Source organism: Camelus dromedarius, chromosome 11 (genome assembly GCF_036321535.1).
Source record: "Camelus dromedarius isolate mCamDro1 chromosome 11, mCamDro1.pat, whole genome shotgun sequence".
Taxonomy (NCBI): Eukaryota; Metazoa; Chordata; class Mammalia; order Artiodactyla; family Camelidae; genus Camelus; species Camelus dromedarius.
In genome coordinates this window covers 63,281-85,400 of record NC_087446.1, presented here as the reverse complement: position 1 = coordinate 85,400, position 22,120 = coordinate 63,281, and the positions used below count along the sequence as shown (strand labels likewise).

General features: G+C 48.0%; 1 protein-coding gene and 1 non-coding gene across 13 annotated transcripts; both read right to left on the bottom strand.

Moving 5' to 3' along the window:
• Nucleotides 1–301: 301 nt before the first annotated feature.
• Nucleotides 302–20,167, bottom strand: RABL2B (RAB, member of RAS oncogene family like 2B). Of its 12 annotated transcripts, none has more exons than XM_031463590.2 (9): nt 20,056–20,167; nt 16,931–17,093; nt 6,909–6,950; nt 5,694–5,773; nt 4,948–5,027; nt 3,599–3,710; nt 3,157–3,284; nt 2,679–2,762; nt 302–2,507 (listed from the first exon to the last, which is right to left on the bottom strand). In XM_031463590.2, the coding sequence occupies exons 2-9, from the start codon at nt 17,035–17,037 to the stop codon at nt 2,427–2,429; spliced, it is 714 nt and encodes a 237-aa protein (XP_031319450.1). In that variant the 5' UTR covers nt 17,038–17,093; nt 20,056–20,167; the 3' UTR covers nt 302–2,426. The 12 variants fall into 12 exon arrangements, with proteins under 12 accessions (XP_031319450.1, XP_031319454.1, XP_031319456.1 ...); XM_031463594.2 differs by having other exon boundaries at nt 3,157–3,254; XM_031463596.2 differs by having other exon boundaries at nt 3,157–3,251.
• Nucleotides 9,016–9,088, bottom strand: TRNAA-UGC (transfer RNA alanine (anticodon UGC)). The gene has a single exon. It is a non-coding gene; the product is annotated as a tRNA-Ala (tRNA).
• Nucleotides 20,168–22,120: the final 1,953 nt, after the last annotated feature.

Here is a 22,120-nt window from a genome sequence, read left to right as displayed (position 1 = left end):
AGACTGTGAGAAATCAGTATCTGTTGTAAGCTACCCAGTCAGTGGTATTTCGTTACAGCAGGCTGAGCAGAACAAGACACCCCAAATAGCTGAAAACTGGTGCTCATAAAAGCACATCTACAAGCACGTCACAGCACCACTATTCCCAGCAGCCAAACGGTGGAGACAAATATTCATCCGTGGATGCAGGGATAAACAAACACAGTGTACATGCACAATGGAACGCTACTCAGCACAGAAAGAATGAAGTGCGTGACATAGGGATGAATCTTGAAAATGTGCTAAATGAAAGGCAGACACAAAAGGTCGCATATTGTTTTATTCCATTGATATGAAGCGTCCAGAATAGATAAATCCATAGAGACGGATTATAGATTACTGTTTACAAGGGGCAAGGGGAGTGGGTGTTGGAGAGAAACTGCTTCATGAGGGGTTTTACTTAGGAGTGACGGACATGTTTCAGAGGTGACTGCTGCACAACCGCGTAACTGTACTAAATGGCACTGCATTGTGAACTGTAAAACGGTTAATTTTATGTTATGTAAATTTCACCTCAGTACATTATTAAACAAGATTTGGGTGGTGTTCCTGTATGTCAGGATGAAATGAACTTTAAGAAGCAGGTGGATCTGAGCATGAAAAGGTGGAGGCCGTGGCTGTTGCTGGCACCCTGCCGGAGAACTCACCCCCCAGCTGCTTCAAGTGTCGATGGATAAAACTCATAGGTGCCCTTTCCTCAGAGAATTGCCCTTGCGAAAACGGGAGCCACTTTGCCCATCCCTTCCACCTCCTCCTCCTCACACCTGGCTAACTGGCACGAAAGCCTCCTTGGTCTAAAAGTGGGACCAATTCTGTGGGGCAGTCTGTCTTCCCGAGCTTCCCCAGGAAGTGGGAAGAGAGAGTGACGCTGGCGCCCAGCAGTGACAGAACTGCCCCAATAAGTCATGTGAGTAAGAACTGCCTTCTCAGGGTCTGCTTCTAGGGAACCTGATGCAAAATGATTACATAAAAGCAATACTGATGGTGAATTTTATGGTATTTGAATTGTATCTCAATACAGTCATTATATTTAAAAAATGCTCATTAGGCATTTATAATAACTAAAGGTTTTTGTAGCTGTTGTGGCTGTTGTATTTAAAAGCCCACCTAATCAGGGCAACGCATTCCTGAAATTTCCGTGTCAGGTTAAACCTCTGAACTTAAAATTGTAAGCATCAGTAATTTCAAGGGTAAAAATATGTCTTCTTGACTCCTAAACAAATACCCATTCTTTTAAAAACACTATATTCCACTGAAATGGTCTCTGTCACAGTCAGTCGAGAGTCAGTCTGGTCACCCTCGCATGACAGATCAAGGCAGTCTCCCTTCATGAATGTGGCTGATGATCTGCAAAGTCCTCTTGTGACTTTGTGCTAAAAATTCCACACCCACAGAGCATGCACACTACTCAATGTTTATGTAATTCAACCTTTACTGTAAATAAAAAGTAAAAATAAAAAATAAATAAAGGTAAGGAAAATGATACACAAGATGATCATAAAAACACCCTAGTGAACCACAAGTCCTGTAGAAAACGGAAAAGGCAGCAGGCAGTTCCTGGCAGCCTCTGCCACCCAAGGAGTACAGTGTCACACTAGTCCTCAAAAAAAAAAAAAAAGCCTCATATGCTGAAATTGGGGTATTAAAGGAAGCTGTCTTAAAGTCAATCTCTTACGATGCAAATGGGTGTGCCCTGAGGTGTGGCTGCATTGACCCTTGAGGTTTACAATAGTGACACTGGTGTGTCACTAAGTGTCGCCAGACCTGTCACCTGCTGTCACCTGATTTTCACAGCAAACTTGGGCCTGTGATCTTGGCCTTGCTGTTCACCAATGTCCCAGCCATACCTAGAAGAGCTCCTGAAAAACGTGTGGAATGAACAGGTTTCTGAACAAAACTATTTCCTTACACTGGTTGGTTTATTTGGAAGATTGAAGAGGAAAATAGTAGTCAGGAATCAGAAACCGTTCCCTTGGGGGAAATGCAATGAACAGGCCGGGGTCAGTTCTGGGAGGAAAAGCACTACCGACGGTCTCCCTTCATTTAAGATACACGCACAGAACGTTCCTGACTCTCTGCACTGTCCCAACAGAACCTGGGGGGAGGTTATGATACTGGTCCGTCCTAATTCTGCCTCATGCTGTGCTGTGGGTCTCTTACCTGAGCTGACCCCATCCCTGTGCTTGGCAATGGTGGGGTTCAACTGTGGAAGGGTCAGGTATCAGGGGCCATGGAAGCTGGGGAGGCAAATGGGATGGGTGGTTTGTAGGGGGTGTAACAGGGGATGGCCTGGAGGAGTTTCTCAGTTGAGAGCTGAAAGACTGCTGAAGGGAGGGGTATTCTGAACAAACACCCCCCAGCCATGGAGAGAGCCCTCCTCCTGTGACTCAGGAGGGAGACGGGCTCTCATTGCTGCCATGCTGCTCTTGGTCCGGCACATCTTCCTCCTTCTGCTCCAAGTCAAAGTTCTGTGAACAAGGCTGCAGGTGAGGCCTGGCCTTGCATCTGCCCATCTGCAGCTCTGACACCTCTAGGGGCAGCACCCACATGAGCATGTGTTGTCTGCAAAGCCACTCTGTTGGGTTATGTTCTGCACCCCTCTGAAGAGGAGCCGTTTTCTCTACTTGGGCCTGACATACCTCAAGTTCCTGCAAGACCTCGTCCATGAAGTCCCGCGAGTTCTGTTTGTAAGACACAGCTAGTCGAATTGCATCATTGAAGAGCTGGAGGTAAGGTGGAGGTGGTGGGAAGGAAAATAGGGGTGTGGATCCCAGTGCCTGGACTCTGCCTGCCCTGTACCCACTGCCCCTATCCCCATCATTAAGTCCACAGGATAGTCCGCCCTAAAATCAGCAAGGTCACCCCTCAACTCACCTTCCCCCATCACCCCTACTGCATGCACGGTCAATGCACAATTTCTTCACCAAGCCCAACCCACCACCTCCTCTACTGGCAATACTCACAATGCCCCTTCCTGCTGCCACATGGTCACCGTGACCCGCGCAACATGCCCGGCCTGTCACCATCCCTGTGGCCAGACCTTTTTATTCCTTCCCTGAAACTTCAGCACCAGGACTTCCCCAGCCTTACCAGCCTGTCCTCACAGTCTACCATTACCTTTACAACGTTGGTACCATCAGCAGCTGAGACGAAGTACAGGGGCAGGGAGAACTTCTTGGCAAAATTGAAGCTTTTTTGGGTCACCTTTATGTCTGCTGCAGAGAGAAGGTAGCACATTGGCCTGTCTACCAAGGGAAAGGGAGAGAATTTTGCAGGGTGGGTCACTGGAGGTCCCCATCTAGGAAGTGGGATGAGCAGGGACAATCAAGGGACATGTCTTAGAAAGAGGTCATTCAGCAGGGATCTGTGTCTCGATCAAAGGGCAGGTTAGCTCAGTTGGATCTTTCCTGGGAAGGGAGTGATGGCAAGCAACCAAGGGCTTTATCTTGGGAAAGAGAATGGATCACTGAAGGTTCATTGCCCCAGGAAATGAAGAGGAAACAAGTGATGGTGGGTCCCCTCATGAATTGCTGGCACCCAGATGCAGGGATGGCCTCACCATCGATTTTATTGGCCACCACAATGCACGGGATCTCTGGCCTGAACTCTCGAAGCTCTGTATACCAGGTGCTCAGGTTCTTGTAGGTGATTTTCCTCTGCACATCAAACACCTGCAATGAGCAGAGGAAGAAGACAGCTCAGGTGCATCAAGGTCTCTGCATACCACCCCCATGTGACAGACACACAAGCTGTGAGCGTGCGTGTGTGCCACAGGCTTGGGAACTCGGAACGCGCACCTGCTCTGGGCTGCAGCCCCTCTGACCACAAAGGCTGTGCCTTGCCCACCCTTCTCAGGGAACTGCTCTAGGATGTTTACATTATCACCTAATCTTACTTACCTATTTTAACCAAATTGTATCATTTTATTCACCAGTAAGTCTGTAACAAATTGTAAGCTTTTTGTTTTTCTCTTACTCTAATCTTATTATTGCTTAAACTTTGTTTAAAAACTCCTTCATAATAATTTTAAATGTTTCTAGAATTTCCTCTTATTTTGGTTTACTTTTAGTTTTAATCTTTAATTTCATATTTTAAACTTTTTAAAAGTAACTTTTGTATTTTACTATTTTGTAGCTTATCACAGTTTTATTAACTTTTTATAATTTATAGTTTTTACCTATTTAAAAATACCAGTAAGAGGCAGGAGCCCTACAACCAGCTCTAAGGGCAGGGAAGCCAGAAAGCCTAACTAAGATGCTTCAAGCTGCTCCAGGGATCCTCAAGCCCCTCACAGAAGCCCCTCACAGGAGCTCCTCACAGGCCAGCTTCCTGCTTCCAAGCCATCCTCCAGAATAGACTCACAGGCCCAAACTGCCCCAGTACAACAGTGGACTGAGACAGACAACCTTGTAACCTGCTGGAGTGGCAGATCTTACTTCTGAACAACCCAGTCTTTCCTGGGAGCAGCCACACCCAGAGCCAGGGGTTTGCCCTGCATGTCGGTGGGCCCCGGGCAGCAGCTGTTCCCTGGGAACCACAGGGCCATTCAGCCCCAGCATCTGCTCTAGAGAACAGTGGCTAAGGGAGGCCTTAGGAGCTTATCTGAGCAGGCAGGCTCCACTGGGTTCTCAGATGTTATGCCCAATGTTGAAGCCCTGAACTTGCTCCTCCCCACTGGAATGGTGGCTCCATACAACTCCCCACCTCCCCACCTCCCCCAGAAGAGCAGCTCACCCTGGCATGTTCTCACTCGGAACCTCTGGGGAGTTCATGCAGCCCAAAGCCTACCCCAACCCTTCCCTTCAGCACCCACCCCAGTGAGAAGGGCTCAGTCCTGCTTGGCCCTCTGTCCCTTTGACCCTCAGGCCAGACTTGCCCAGAGCCTCTGCCTCTCAGGTGGTTTCATACCATGATGCAGGCGTGGGCCTTGTGGTAGTAGGAAGCGTGCATGCTCTGGAACCGCTCTTGGCCTGCTGTGTCCCAGAAGTCTGCAATATGAACACAGCTCTGACTGCATGATGGGGCCAGGAGGGCAGAGAGCCCCAACACTCTGAACATCTCTGTGTAGCCCTGTGTTCAGAAATACAGGCCCACGTGGGGAGCACAGGGAGGAATGGAGACCACAGAGCTCGCATACGTGTCATGCCACGAGAGGTGTGTGTATGACTGTGTCCATGGAGATGGGTGAGAAGGAGGCACAGGGCCTGGGCTGGGAGGAAGAGGAATACAGACAGAAAGTCCTAAGAGGGAGAAGGTAAGTGCCCTCCTTCCCCCCACCCACAAGATGCAGGACCCTCCAAAGTCAAAACCAGGCCAAATTCCCATGTGTGATGATCACAGATGGTGGATGCAGTCAGGCTGGATGTGTGGCCTGGCCAAGGAGAAGGTTGTGACCCAACTGAAGGTCAAACCCTTTGTGGAAGACAATATTCAGACTGCATCTGTTATGCTTTCACGCTGGCTGAATTAGAGCGCCAGGTCAGAGTGCAGAAGCTGAGCCCCTGCGTGCTGTTCCCCACCCTCCCCTGGCTTTCCACGCTGCACCTACCACCCCTCGTCCACGTCTGAGGCCTCATTTCCCCCTGCTTGACTCTCTCCCCACCCCCTTCTCCTCCCTCTTGAGCGTCGGTGCGGCTCAGCATTGGGCTGCTCACCCACAAGGATAGTCTTGCCGTCTACTGTGGCCGTGTGCTTGTACAGGGTTAGAGCGTATGTGGACAGCTGCTGTGGCTGACTGCACTTAGGTTAAGAAGCAAAGATGAATAAAAAGAGAGGTAAGAAAGGTGCTGAGTTGGGGGGAGCGAGTTGTTGGTGTGATGGAACAGGCCCTCTTTCTTCTTTTTTATGAAGGGTTATTTACACTTAAAACTGAATAAATATGGCAGACAAAGGATCAGCTTCAAACACACCCAATACAAGCACCATGGAAAGGTGAGGGGCGGGAGAGGCTGGGATTGCGTCCTGGCCATTCAAGTCCAAGGGAAAACATGGGATGGAATTTTACAGGCATCACGTAGTTGGCAAACGCAACTGTGGATGCCCCAGCTCCTTATGATGGGGCCCGTGCAGGCCAGAGAGGAAACCCAGCCGCAGGAAGCAACATGACAGTTCCAGGGAGAAAAGCCTCCATAAGCCAGACAGCTGACAAGCGTTTACACACTGGAGTTTGCCTGCGTATGAAACGCTAACAATAACACTTTCTGAAGCTGCAAGATGCTGCATGGTTTAATCATCAGAGCTGGGATGACGCAGGTGGGTGGGTGCAAAGGAGAGCCTGGCAGAAGGTGAAGGAAGATATATTTAGACTCTGCTTTGGGGGTTTGGGGCTCAGGGCAGGGAGCAGGAGGCTCCAGGGCTCTTCTCACCCATGGTTCTCAGTGGGTTCACTTGGGAAGCTTTTAAAAACCACCCCAGTTGCCAGGGAAGGTCTCATTCCAAACCTGCACACATGACAATTCATGGAAAGAGGGTGGGGCTGGCAGTTCCTATTTTACAAAGTTGATTCACACCAGAGACTTTCTAAGTATTAGAGAGCCCAAGCTTTGAAATCAGAGAAGTTAGGGTTAGGGACTTGTCCAAAGCCAGAGCTGCTAAGAAGGAAGTGGTGGGGTTTGAGTTGAGGCATTTGACTAGGTGCTATCAGCCACTCTCCTGCCTTCCTAATGTAAAGCAAATCCAAATGTAAGTTTCAAAATATTCAGCATCAATTACGTGTGATGCCATGTGGGTCAGCTGGTGAGAAACCAGTATGAATGAAGGCATTCACTCACTTATCCCTCCTCCCTGGTCCCCTGGAGCAAAGAGGTGAGCAGTGGGGGTGAGCTGACATGAGGGTGGGAAGGGCCACAGGAACAAGGAGCATTTCAAACCTTGAAGGATACAATCCATCCATGAGAAATCTCTCCATAAGTCTGTAAGGAGAACGTGCAAGGTGGTCAGGTGCATCCCCCAACGCTCCTTGTCCCTCTGCACCACCCAACAGATGAAACTTGAAAGCCAGCTGTGGCTTCGTCCCTCCCACTCCTTTCACAGCTACACAGCTCCCTTTCAAGGACAATGCCCAAGGACCACCACCCACCCTCTTCCTGACTCTCCTTAGGTTCCTGACTCCCTTCAGCTGCAACACTGACCCAGCACCTACAGACACTTTCCCTGCAGGTAGGGACCTCAGCTTACTCCTTTTAGGGAGTAAACAAACTATGGTACCTCTATACCATGAACCACTCAGCAATCAAAAGGAACAAACTATGATATACCCAACAATTTGCATGGATCTTAAGGGTGTTAACGCTCAGTGAAAAAGGTCACATGCTGTAGAACACCACCAAGATGACCCAATTATGGAGATGGAGCGTATGAGCGGTGCAGGGGTCAGGCATGGTAGGGGTGAAGTGGAGCGGGTGTGACTCTAAATGGGTGGCATGACCAAGACCTCTGCAGTGACGGAACAGTTGTGTATCTTGCTTCCAGTGATGCTTATACAACCTACACGCATGACAAAATGACACAGCATCATACACATGCATTGAACTAATGCCAGTTTCCTGACTTTGACATTGTACTGCAGTTATGTGAGGTGTAACCTTTGGGGAAACTGGGTGAAGGGCACACAGGTACTCTCTGTGCTCTCTTTTCAACTTCCTGTAAATACGTTATTTCAAAATGAGAAGAAAAAAAAAACACATACTAGGAGAAGATATGTGCAATACCAGTTATGGACAAAGAGTTAACACACAGAAATTATGAACAGCTCTGATACATGAATAACAACCTGTGTACTAAGAATATGAACAGGCAATTCATGGATGAATGGCTAACAAACATATGAAAAGATGCTTAATATGTTCATTTAATGATTTTAATGTAAATTAATTATTTTAATGCAAATTAAAATAAAATGAAGTAGCACACACATCCTTCAGATTAGCAAAATTGAAAAAGTCATATGACACCAGATGTTGGAGATTTTGTGGAGCAACAGAAACTCTTGTACTGTCCTGGTAGGAGTGCAAATGTGATATAACTATTTTGAAGAGTAATTGGATTATCTCAGACTTTGAGTTAATCCTAAAACTTGGCAATTTCACCCCAAATCTAACAGGATGTGTGCCCAGGATAAGAAGAACAAAAATATTCACCGCAGTATTGTGTCTAATATAAAAATGATAATTTCATAAATGTTCTTCAATAGAAGAATGGACAAATACATTTAGTACAAATTTTTTTTTAATTTACTGAGTGATTGTCATTTGCCAGATACTGCGCTAAGCACCATGAGATAACACTGAACAAAACAGATGAAAATCCGTGTCTTCATTCAGTTTCCACTCTAGTGAGTGAAGATAGACAAACATGCTCTTAAAATATACACTGCCACATGTATGGTCACTGGATTTGGAACAAAAGCATTACTGCAATTCAGCGAGGTAAAGGATTGTTTTATAAATTAATGTTGTGGAAACAACTGGATATCTGTGTAGGGAAAAATGAACCTTGAGGACATTACACAAAACGGTGGAGTAGGAAGTTCTAAGGATCACTCCCTTAACTGAAACAATGAGTAAACTAGATAAAACTATCAGAATCAACTATTTCAGGCCTCTAGAGCCTGACCGCACACAACCAGGAGAGTGCTGGATGAAAGGGGAGGGCTGACCCAGTGCAGAACAACGTGCGCGCGCACCAGCACCACCGCCTGCTCCTCAGCCCACGGCAGCTGTATGGTGCCCTGTTTCCAGGCGTCTGGCTGAGCAGCAGAGATACTGTCCTTGAAAAGTCAGGCCTGCATGTTTTGATCAGTTGGGTAGATCCCCGAGGAACAGGCCTCAGCTCTCTCAGGCTTCAGAGGCTTCCCCTGATGGCATCTATTGGGAATTTATAGGGATAGGAATACCTCTTTTTTTTCTTTCCCTTTTTTGGAGCCGAACACTTAAAAAAATTGGAGGGGGGATTAGATTTTTATTTATTTATTTATAATAGAGGTACTGGGGGTTGAACCCAGGACCTTGTGCATGCAAAGCACGTGCTCTACCACTGAGCTATACCCTCCCCCCTGGAGCTGAACATTAAAGGAAATCTTTGTCAGATCACTGTCTGACCACAGATAATGGAACAGAAATGTCAGTGACCACACACAACAAGGAATACACACTTTGCAAAAATAGTTAGAAAGAGTTACAAATGGACACTCCAGCACTGGACAAGCTGAAATTAGCCACCCCGGAGGAGTGGGAATGTCTGAATTCCAAAGTGATCACGTTAAAATACTCAGAATTCTAATTCTCAACCAGAAAATTACATAGCATACGAAGAAACAGGAAGGTATAGCCCATTCACATGATAAAAAGCAGCTGACAGAAACAATCAATGAAGAAACCCATATCTTGGAATTACTAGTCACAGACATCAAATTAATTATCTTAAATATGCTCAAAAAGCTAAAGGAAATCATGGACAAAGACCTAAAGGAATTCAGAAACAATATGTAAACAGAATGAGAGTGTTAATAAAAGATAGAAATTATGAAAAGAAACCAAACAGATATTCTAGAGCTGAAAAGTACAATACTTTAAATAAAAAACTCACTAGAGAGTCAACAAAATATTTGAGCAGGAAGAGGAAAAGATCAGTAAACTTGAAGATAAGGCAGCAGAAATTATCCGGTCTGAGAAGGAGAGAAAAATGAGTAAGAACGACCAGTGCCTAAGGAGCCTGTGAGACAACATAAATCTCATCAGACATAGCACTGAGATCAGAGGGCAGTAGAATGACATATTTAAAGACCTGGAAATAAAACCTGTCAACAAAGAATTCTATGTTCAGCAAACTATCCTTCAAGAATGAAGGAGAAAGTAAGACATTCCCAGATACGCACGAGCTGATGTAGACCTACCAGAAGATCTTTCCTGTAAGAAATGGTAACGCGAGTCCTTTAGGTTGAAATGAAGGGACACGAGACAGTAACTTGAAGCCGGATGAAGACATAAAGATCTTCAGCAAAGGTAGGTACACAGGTAAACACAAAAAACCAGTATTCTTGTACTTTTGGTTTGTAACTCCTCTTTTTTGCTATATGACTTAAAAGACAAATATGTAAAACTACAATGATAAATCTATGTTAATGAGCACTGAATGTATAAAGATGTAACTTGTGACAAGATAATATAAAGGGGAGGGACACAGGGACACGGGAGCAGAGCGTTTGTATACTACAATAACTGTATCTGTATCCAAATACGTTGCTATAAATTTTAGATGAAATGCACAAATTCCTAGAAACATAAAACGACCAAGCAAATTTAAGACAAAACAGAAAATCTGAGTAGACCTATACCAAGTAAGGAGATTATATCAGTATTCAAAAACCTCCAATAAGGAAAAGCCTGGGACTGGATATTTTCACTGGTGAATTCTATCAACCATTTAATGAACACCAATCCTTCTTAAACTCTTCCCAAAAACTGAAGAGGAGGGAACACTTCATAATTCTTTTTATGAGGGCAGCATTACCCTGATTCCAAAGCCAGACAATGACAGTACTAGAAAAGAAAACTACAGGCCAATATCCCTTAACCCTTATGGATTTAGTTGTAAAAATCCTCAAAATACCCACTAGCAAACTAAATCATATTAAGAGGATTATTATACATCATGACCAAGGGAGATCTATTCTCAGAATATGAGTGGTTCAACTTCAGAACACTAATCAAACATATCATATGAACAGAATGAAGGAAAAATCCTACATATTCGTCTCAGTAAAGGCAGAAAAAGCATTTCACAAAAACCAACACCACTGCATGACAAAAACACTCAATAAATTAGGAACAGAAGGTAATTACTTCAATAAGATAAAGGCCATATATGAAAAACCCAGTTAACATCATACTCAATTGTGAAAGAATGAACGCTTTCACAGAAATACAAGAAGGCTGCCTGCTTTCACCACTTCCACTCAACACTGTACTGGAAGTTCTAGCCAGAGCACTGTGATGATGACATAGTTATTCTGAGTTGCTGCCTAGGCATTTTACAGTTTGACAACCCTGCTCACACCTGGAGTCTGGACCTTTAGATAAGGTCCAGACTAAGTTTAGGATTCCCACAAGTTCCTGCCTTGCTTTTCCCAGGGCACCTTTAAAAATAAACATGTAGAGTTGAGGCCAAGAAAAGTTAGCGACCTCTGCCCCAACTACCTTGTAAGTAACAGGTGCTTACTACCCTGCTCTCAAATCTCTTGCTCATTCGAGACCTGGGACAGAAGACTGCCCTTCTCCTGACTCACTGCCCACCTGTTTATGGGATCTGTAAGTAATAAATCTTGTGACTTTACTTCCTTTGCATGGGTGTACTGAAACTGTGCCTTCAATTGAAACAATCCCAGGGTTTTCCCAAGGTGGGAGCTCAGATGCTGAGGGAGCTACCTGTTATCCCTGTGTGGGTGGCTTGTGCCTCCTCATTCAGTAGTCATAATCTGCATATTCTTAACTGAATACACCACCTATTGGAGGCTCCCAACACAAGCACCTAGACAAGAAAAGGAAATAAAAGGCATCCAAATTGGAAAGGTGAAAGTAAACTTATACCTGTTCCAAGATAGCAGGGTCTTATATGTAGAAGACTCTAAAGAATCCACAAAAAACTATTAGTGCAATAAACAAATTCAGCAGAGTTGCGGGATATAAAAGATACACAAACAAATCAATTGTATTTCTATACACTAGCAGTGAACAATATGAAAAGGAAATCTAGTCAAGGAGACGTAAGACTTACATACTAAAACCACAAAACACTGCTGAAAGAAATTAAAGGAAGACATAAATAAATGGAAAGACATCAGTGTTCACGGATTTGAAGACTTAATGTTGTTCAGTAGATAACACTACCCAAAGCAAACTACTGATTCAATGCACTCCCTATCAAAATCCCAATGACAGTATTTGCAGAACTAAAAAAGTACACCCCCAAATTCATGTGGAATCTAAAGGTATCACAAGTAGCCAAAACAATACTGTGAAGGAATAACAAAGTTGAGAGACTCATAATTCCTCAAGTACAAAACTTAATACAAAGCTACAATAATGAAAACTGTGCAGTACTGGCATAAATATGGACGTATAGACGAACTGAGAACCCATAAATAAACTCTCACGTATATGGTCAATTGATCTTTGAATTGGTGCCAAGACCATTCAGTGGGAAAAGAACAGTCTCTTAAACAAATGTTGCTGGGAAAACTGGATATCCATATGCCAAAGAATAAAGATGAACCCTACCTCACATCATAGAGAAAAGTTAACTCAAAATGGATCCAAGGCCTAAACTTTGAGCTAAAACTATAAAACTGTTAGAAGAAAACATACGAGCAAATGTTCACGGCCTTAGATTTGGCAGTGTTTTCTTAAATAACACCAAAAGCATAGGCAATAAAGGGGAAAAACAGATAAACTGGACTTCACCCAAATCAACAACTTGTACAAGAAAGGACACTACCAAGAGAGCACAAAGATAACCCACAAAATAGAATAAAATATTTACAAATCATATATCTGACAAAAGTTTAATACGCATTAAATATAAAGAACTCCTATAACACAAGAACAAAAACCCAATAAAGAAGGGAGTCAAAAGGTACAAACTTCCAGTTATGAGTAAGTTCTGAAAATGCAATGTACAGCATGGTGACTATAGTTAACAATATTATATTATATACTTGAAAGTTGCTAAACCATTAAATTTTCAGTGTTCTCACCACACACCTAAAAGGGTAACTGTGTGAAGTGATAAATGTGTTAACTAAACTTATAGTGGTAATCATTTCACAATATATACATGTATCACATCACCATGTTGTGCACCTTAACAATGTTATATATTACATCTCAAGAAAGCTTGACACAACTTTTTATTTAAAAAAATTTGAAACATTGATTTGATTAACATTAAGTGCTTCTGTTCATCAGAATACATCAATAGAGTGAAAAGCCAAATAAAGGTCCAGAATGTATGAAGATACTCCCTCGAGTCAATAATAAAAAGACAAACAATCCAATAAAAATGGGCAACAGACCTAAACAGGCATTTTACAAGAGGGAATCCAAATAGCCAACAAGCACCAATAAGTGAAAACGTACTCAACATAATTAGCCACCAGTGAAATGTAAAATTAAAAGTCACTACAGAAACCCTTAAACATAATATTTATCTATATAGATGAATGATTAAATTGATGATTGTGTTGGTTCAATGTTTTATTACTTTACTACTTTCTTCCCTGCTTGATCCATTGATTACTGAGAGGAGTGTCTATTCTGATTCAGTTAAGCTATTAGTCAGGGGGGAGGATATACCTCAAGTGGTAGAGTGGCATGCTTAGCATGCACAAGGTCCTAGGTTCAATCACCAGTACCTCCTCTAAAAACTAACTAAATAAGTAAACCTAATTATCACCCCTCCCCAGCGAAAAAACAAACAAATAAAATGCTTAGGGAAAAAAAAAGATATTAGTCAGACTTGGTCACTCCTTCGAACCATCCAATGGTTTCCCATATCCTTCAGATCAAAGCCTTCTGAGCCCTCTAGCCCTACCACTGACTCTACTGCTTCCCCTCTTCTCTTCTCTCCCATTCTATTCTCCTTCTGTTGCTCCGTCTCGGCCACTAGCCATTTACTCTTCTTGAAATGCTCCTTCCCAGGATAACTGCAAGGCCTCCTCCCTTGCCTTCTTCAAGTCTTTGCTTAAATATCACCTTTACAAATAGGCCTGCGCTAACCACTCTACAGTATAACTGCACTTTTTCCCCATATATGTTTAAGGGTCACGTCTTATCTGTCTGTCTGACAACTTAATACACTCTAGCCATGATTTTACATGTCTGAGATTTAAACTGTAGCTTCTATTGTAAAGGGCGGTAGAATTCATTCATAACTAAAAACTGAAAAGAAATACCATCCATATTATAAAAAGAAAATACACCACCTTTTTAGATGGAAGTAGAAAATCACACAATGAAACTGCTATAGCCACAGAGGTTAAGAGGGCAATGAAAAAGACCTGTGCTTGCAACACTGTCTTAAGAAATCATATGCTCAGAAAAAGGAAGAGCAGAGATTGAGAAACATGTCTCATCAGAGCAGGAGCAGCAAACGAGTGAAAACAAAGGCAGAGAGGGGTTTTCTTTAGGAAAGGCTGGCCTCTGGAAGACAGGACTGAAGAGAGACAAACGAACCCCGGAGGCTCATTCTTTCTCAACTTTCAGGAGGTGAGCAGAAAGCCAGCTTTGCAGGCCTGAATTCAAAAGCAGAGTAGGTGTACCCCCTGGAAGCCCCAGAAAGCTCCAGCTGCTACAGGGTCACAAAGAAGGGTCCCTACCCTTCCTTCCCCAAGTATTTAGAGGATTACGGCACCACATCCCTCTCTGGAGGCCCCTCCTGTGAGGCGTCCAGAGCACCTGCTCCTGCCCTAGGGGACAGCAAGAACCTGGGACACGGGGAGTGCTGTGTATTTTCTGCTCATAAAACTTCCCCTAGTTGACTTGTTTTTACTTACACTACATGGCCTTAGCAGGGTGTGTGCCTTTGCCCTCTTTGCACAATGATGGACAGTTATGAAGGGGAAAATGAGATCGTAAAGGCCAAGATAGACAGCTATCAAAGAAAAAGGGCAAAGCATTTGAATCCAATTACCCTTAAAAGGGACTAGAGAAGGCCTTATCTTGTTATCAAGCAGAAAGAACACCTGGGGTCCAAAGAAATCTGTAAGGAGGAGGAAGGTAAAGCCTGGAAGAGCCCGGAGCGGCTCCCCAGGGGGAAGATGGCTTCTGGAGCTGCAGAGAGAGAAGCCACAGTAAGAGCACGGTTACCTCTCAGAACTGGGCCAGCAATACTCAGTGGTGCAGAAAACGGGAAGAAGCAGCATGGCATACTGGCTACGTCTCCAGGTGGCCTGGCTGTACGTGGGAACAGAGTGAGGGGCTCTCAACTATCACCTAGAACAGGGTCTGACCCTGGGAGCGCTCGTGCTTGTTGAGTGAACGTCTATTAAAGGGATCCAGGCAGGACGACCGGATCATAAGCTCACCAGGTCACATGTTGGGGGGGGGGGGAGGACATCTGGCAGCTGTAGAGGCGGCACATGCAGGAATGGAGGAAAAGCCCCCTCAGGAGGTCTGAGGGCACTGCTCGCAAGCATGGAGCGGCTGCATCACTAAAACCCATAGTCGATGGAGGCTTGAGGAGCCAGAAACACAGGCCCAAAGAAGAAATGGACACAGGAAGCATGAATGTGCTGCTTGAGAATGAAAGGCACCCCCCACCTATTCCAAGAAGGCCTGGTGATTGGGGCTGCCACTACTACAAATTTCTAAATTGTGCAAGGCAGCAGCATTGCCTCCAAACCACTATCCAGAGCTGAGGCTGGGCAGATGCCCTCCAGGTGTGATGAATACAGGTGCTGGTAACTTCTCAATAGTTTTCTCCCAAATGAGTTTGGATTCACAAGTTGGAGATACTGAAAACTGGCACAGGATTCTTAAGTTCCAGTGAAACTGAACCAAGATTTTCTCACTTGCCCACCTTCCCTCAGATACACTGTGTTTTCATTATGGTCTTTGCTTCTGGGACAGGTCCTTGCCTGAGATACTGTTAGGTGCCGGGGACTGGCTTCTTTTCTAAATGTTGTGGTTGTAGAGGCCAATGCTGTGGTAACTTCTGAGGTCCTGTTGACTGCTTGGATTCTTATTTTTTGTTGCTGTTTTAAGTGAGGCTTATAAGAGACTGGCGTTGAATTTGGGGGCTGGGTGGCTCTGGGGCAGCAGGCCAGCCACATTCTGCAGCACCTTTATTGCTCTCCGCCTGCCTGCCATTCCCTTCTCTGTTGGTTCTAAACTTGGGTGGGGACAAAGAGTGTTATTTACTGTATAATCTCCCCAGATGAAAACACTCGACCTCACGTGTACTCTGTAGGCATGTTGTTGAGGATGGTCAAAGCAACTATAAAATACTCAACTAGAGCTGCAGTGTGCGCACACAGGGTGGGGCAGAGAGAGTGAAGGTGAGTTCATGAAGATGGCCTAAAAACCAACAAAGCCCCTAGAGAATTTTCACAGCTACCTGAGTCTAAGGATATGTTAATAAAAGAAAAAAGTAGAAAACAAGGTGGAACTGGGGCACCTGGGAGATAAGACTAAACCAGGCATCAGGTCAGCATAACCCCATCCTGAAAAGGCAGAAATGGATGTGTGCCCCCAGTAGTCCAACACAGTGAGAAACAGGATCACACCTTGTGGAGACCAGCAGCCAGCACTGCAGAACCTCCCTTCAAGTCTCTAGGGGGGAGTTCCACACCTGTGCACATAAGCACTGATGTCAATTAAAAGAATGAGCCATGCTTTAAGCTAATTAGCCGTCATTTCTATCCAGTCTTCCCAGTTCAGTGAGTTCTGTCAACAAAGCATCTTCAGCACTTTCTTCAACCTGTTACTGCCTGTGCTGGTCATACTTCTCACTTGTTTCTCTGCATTCCCACTGTCCCCACTTTGCAATCTCTTAGCCCACACACCACACACAGGAATACCCCAGCTCTCACCTCCTCACCAGGACTGCTTCAGTAGTCTCTAAAGTGACCTGTCCCACACCTTCTGCCAGGACTCATGGAAAAAGCTCAATTTCCTCAGTCCTATCACTTGTCTCCCCCTACCCCCACCCCTGCCACTCACACACACAGAGCTGCTGTGTGATGCCCCCTTGTTTCCCCCATGCAGACCTGGGCTCCAGCCAAGACTACTCTTTCACCACTCCCATAGAAGCCATGCTCCTCTGTGCCTCTGGAGGATTTTTCTAATAATCCAGACCCACTCTGAGCCTGGCTTTTCTTCCTGATCTCCCAACATACTTGGACTTGCCCACAGCGCTGTCCCCCAGGCAGATGATTTTCACATTGTCATCAGCATCGTATTTCTCCTGGTCCAGCTCATAGGGTTTGGCTTTGTCCCCGGCCATTGGGTCCTGGCTGTAGAAAGGGGATCAGCTCACGGGAGGGGGGGTCTTGTCACTGTCTGGGAAGATCAAGAAGAGGCTGTTGTTAAAGAGATGAGAAGTCTCCTCAACTGAATCTACTTCCTTTTCCTGGACAGAGGAGACAATGAGCTGATGAGAGGGGCCCAAGGACACACTTATACCCTTCACTATTCACCACCAAGCTGGCTAGCACTTGCTGAACCATGGGGCTGTGATCTTGTCTCCACCAAGATCTTCATAGGATGCTTTACGCCATGTCATCTCTTTACTGCAGCTATGCTCAGGACCACAACTCACAGCCCCACCTGGAGACACAGTATTCTAAAGCCATGTTGAAGCTTTACAAGTTTTATACACATACGTTTTCTCATTTGTGAAACAGGGACAAAAACCAGTGCCCAACACATGACTGATGTGAGACATTGTCTGACAAAGAGACAGGGCTCTGTAAGCCTGAATTCTCATTACTGAATGACAGATCACACAGCCAAAGATGCCTAACCTGTGTTCCTGATCTTCTACCTCATGCCTCTAATCTCCACTTCATTTTCCATCCTACTTCAATCAGTAGCTGCCTTTTTCTCTCTAAACCCAGGCATTCCCCAGACCCTCTTCTCTGGGGTTATTTCAACCTCTACTAGTTTCAAGAATCTCCTAAATGCTGATGATGCCAAATCTGTATCTCCACCTAGATCGCCTTCCTCAGTGCCAGACTCAGGTATGCAACTGCCTAGCAGATTCTGACTAGCACACTATTCTACACAGGCCTAAACAACATGTGAAAACACAAAACTGAAGCCCTGCCCACCCCAAAGTCACTCCTCACATTCCTCGTCTGTACAAGACATCATTAGCCACCCAATGCCAACATCTAGGCGTAACATAATCTCTAGCTCTATTCCACTATCCTCAGGCACAAATGTAACTTTACAAACACTACTGAGAATATGCCACAGTCCACACTCCAAGCTAACTAGGCACAGAACCGATGCAATGACAAGGCAGCAGCAGTACCGCACTTACTGAGCACCCACCACAGGCAGAGCTTGCACCCGGCTCATAGGATCCCAGACACGACGGCAGAGTCTACTGTGGCAAGAGCTATGACTGATGTGTCCACAAGGGTGGAAAATACCAACAGGACCCCCGAATTTCCCTGACTGCAATGCTGCTGCCTCTGCTCAGGTAGGGACTCAGCCTCGTTTACCGAGATACCCTCAGCCTCAAAACCAGTGACTGCGGAGCAGTGACTGGGAAGTGGCAGATGCTTGGTTAGCATAGTGAGGGGCTGCCCCTTCCACCTCCACCCTGCAGCTGGAGCGACCGTTCGAAAGCCAAACGCAGCCAAATCCATTCTCGAAAACTTCCAATGGCTGTCGAGGTCCTCGCGACTCAGTGGGCAAGCTCTTTTCCACTTAAGTAGTTTCGGGCACCGAACAGGTCTGGGAACACCTCACCTCCGCGGCCAGCCTAGGCTGCCATCGCCCCCGCACCGCCGCGCGAGCCTACCGTCCCGTTCTCCGCCCCCCGAGGCTTTGGAGGGCGGGTCCCACATGCGAGACTGACGTCTCCCACACGCCTTCTCGGGCGCTCCCGGGAAGGAGGCTGGAGACCACGGGAGCCGCAGGTCGGCCTGCCCACGGCCAGCCAACCCCGGATCCCGCGCCCCGCGAGGACCCCGCGAATCAAGCGGGGTACCGCCGCGCCTCACTCGGTTCCAGCTCTGCCAGCGTTCTCGCAGCTGCTACGCAACCGCGCAAGGACCCCGGGAGGGCTGCCCGGCCCAAGGCCTGAAGGACCCCGCCGGGCGCTGCCTGGCTAGCGCGGTGCCGGGCGAGAGTGGCGCCTGCGGGTGAGCATCGGGATCCGGCTGGCCTGGGGCTGCCAACAGCCGGGAGTCTGCGGCGGCCTTGGGCCCGGGGACTCAGCCGGGGTTCAAGCGGCCGTCGGCCCCGGGCGTGGCTGGGCAGCGGGGGTCTGGGGAAGCGGCCTGGGGCCTCCCGTGCGCGGGTGCTGGGGGGCAGGCGTGGGGCCGAGCCTCAGGAGTGAGGAGTCCGCACGTGTCGGTGCCCACGTGCGGGGGTTCTTTGGGGTGATGGAGGGGCGGGGCCTCGTGTGTGGGAGGCATATGACCAAGCGACTTCTAAAGTTTGTAATTCTGCAGTGGGCGATTTGAACATTTTTTTTTTTTAATAACTCGTTTGTTGTTATCCAAGAATGGAGCCAGCCGGGAGTGGGCCAGATTTGTCAGGGAACTTAGTCTCCCTTCCACGCAGGCCAGCAGGGGAACGCTGGCTCCGGGGCATTCACTGACTTATTCAGGAAGGACTTGAGAGGGCAGCCGTGGGCTGTGGAGAACAAAACAGAGCTGCCTTCTTGGAGCTGACCTTCCGGTGGGACAGACACGTGTAAATCAAATAGTTGTACCAACACAATTACAAGCATGTCCTCCGAAGAAAACGCGCAAGGAGCAGGGAGAGCGTGTGACAGGGGAAGAGGGCTGAGCTCCCGTGAGCGGCGCTAACCAAGGGAACGCCGCGGCACTCCCGCGCCCCGCTTCGCGAGAGCCTCCTAACGCTCCCGCGGCTCCCCGAGCGCGCAGCGGGGGCCAGAGGACAGCCAGGCTCCACCCCGCCCAAACCCGCCCCAAAGACCCGGCCGCAGCGTAAGGACAGGACAGGAGACCTCGGGCAGCACCTTCCTCCCCGACTCCCACAGGCTTCGTGGGAAGGGGCACAGGCGACAGCGGACGTGTCACTGCCCCGTAAGCTGACCCGGCAGGGCTCCTACCTCTGCGCGGGGACACCGGAGCCTGTGAGCGGACGCTTCTCCGGGGCAGCCCCGGGCCCTCTCGCCGGCCCCCCAGCCCCGGGGTCCCGGGGAGGAAGGAGGGGCCGGCGCCTGAGGGAAGAGGGTTAGCTCGACCCCCCCACCCCACCTCGGGAACACGCCTGCCGCGTCTGCCCACGCGACTGTGAGTTCACACAGACGCGCACTCACCGCGGACCGCGGACTTCGGCAGAGTTTCCAGCAGCAGCTCCCGCGGCCTCTCCCGCCTCTCCCGCGGGAGGGGCCGGCGCTTCTCCGGGATCGGAGGCCACGCCCACTCCTGAGGGGGCGGGGGAGGGGAAGGGAGTGGGAGGAGCGCCTCCCAGAACTGACCTGCCCCAACCCCAGAAATGGCTGCAACCCTCCAGCTCCAGAGGGGACCCTACTGTGGGGACAGCACTGCCCCGTTGGGGGCCACGCAGCCTCACAGCCAACAGTCTGAAGGGACCTGACCCTCACAGAGAACGTGAGAGTATCCAGACTGTGACCATGGCATCTAGTGGTCAGAGGTGAGGACACAGGTTGTCCTGGGTGTCACCACGGGGCCCAGGGGTCAGAGGATGAGGACATCCTGGATGTGACCACAGGGCCAAGGATCGGAGGACAGGGGTGTGAGGATGACCTGACTGCCTGACTGGGCTCTGGTCACTGTCCATCACTGCAGTCACTGGACCCCAGTGCCAGAGCATCATCCCTGAGATGTCTATGCCTGTGATTTCTGAGCATGTTGGTCAACAAACGACCAGGTCCTCCACTGAAGTGCTGGCCCTTCTACCCTGAGTGGCCCTTGCCAGGCCCCAACCAGAGTGTGTGGTCTCAGGGGCTACAAGTGGATCCCCAGGGCACATCCATACCTGGGCCCTGAGGTGACCACAGCCCAGGAGGGTGGGTTCCTCACATGTGTCATCCTTTCAGGGAGTGTCTTGCACATCTGCACCCCTCATGCTGGCTGGAGGCCAATGGAACAGAGTGGACAAACGCTGGGGTGGCTCAGAAGGCTGACTGGGGTGAATTCTCTGGGGGGCCTCTCTCTCACTCTTGACTGTACCCTTGTCCCTCAGTCACTGCTGCACATGGACTTGGGGCTGCTGTCCTCTTATGGGGATGTCCACTCAGCTGCCCAACAGCATCCATCTGACTCCTCTTTCCCTCCCTCCCTCCACCTCCTACCCTTCATATTTCCTGCCCCGCCCCTGCTCTCCCTCCCCTGGCCCCAAGCTCTCCTCTCTGCACCCTCCACAGCCCAGGGCCCCAGGTGGAGCCTGTAAAAGGGGGCCTTGGCTTCCTCCTCCCCTGCTCCCCACACTGCCTGAAGACTAAACCCTCACTCCTGGCCAATGCTCACCTTCCCCCAGGTGAGGTTTCCTCCTGCCCTTCACCCTCCTGCCTTCAGGGGGCAGAATCATGGCCCAAAGTTGTCAAATCCTGGAGCCTGGGACTTCATCAGGCTCCCTGAAAGAGGGGAATTAGGTTGCAGAACAGCTGAGTGTGGAGCAGGGGGAGTTTCCTCATCACACAGGCGGTTGGTGCAATCACAGGGCTGTAAATGTGGATGAGGGGCAGGATGGGTGTCAGTGACTCTGTGGGAAGGACTCCCTCACCATTGCTGGCTTTGCACTGGGAGGAAGAGTCCCGAGCCAAGGATGCAGGGCTCCAGTAACTGGAAAGACCCTCCCCTGGAGCCCCCGGAAGGAACCACCCTGCCCACACCTGCACCAGTCCAGAGAGACTACGTAGGACTTGTGACCTACCAGACTTTTGCGGAAGCTGTAACAGCAGCTGCAGGGGACTAATGCAGTGTCTCTTTCCTGCAGCTGCTTCCCCTGCCTGATTCTGCCCTCCACCTCCTTCCTCCAGTCCAGCTCAGAGGCTGCCTCCTCCATGCAGCCCTCCCAGCTGTACCGAGGCCAGAAGTTCTTTCTCTCCCTGTTCCCAGCATCCAGGCCCTTGTCCTGCTGCCCCTCACACCCTCACACATGGGGATGAAAGCTACCTCTGTGTCATTCCTGCTATAAGGGCACAGGGACCAGGTCCCACATATGCTTGTGGCCCAGACAGTTGGAGCAATACCTCCTACAGAGCAGCTGATCTGTCTCAGAGATAAAGACCCCGACATCATCCAATGCGACAACCACATCAATTTCCTAAGCCTGGAGAGTGGGAGGCTTTTCTAAAAAATCTTGGCGTAGATTTTTTTTATTGTTAAATATTGTTTTGTTTTCAAGGGAACAATTCA

Coding starts and splice junctions, on each gene's coding strand:
- RABL2B (XM_031463590.2), bottom strand. CDS start 17,037: ATGGCCGGGGACAAAGCCAAACCCTATGAGCTGGACCAGGAGAAATAC. Junction 6,951..16,930: donor AGCGCTGTGGGCAAGTCCAA/GTATGTTGGGAG, acceptor TTCTCCTTACAG/ACTTATGGAGAGATTTCTCA. Junction 2,763..3,156: donor ATGGTACCAACGTTGTAAAG/GTAATGGTAGAC, acceptor CCTTACCTCCAG/CTCTTCAATGATGCAATTCG.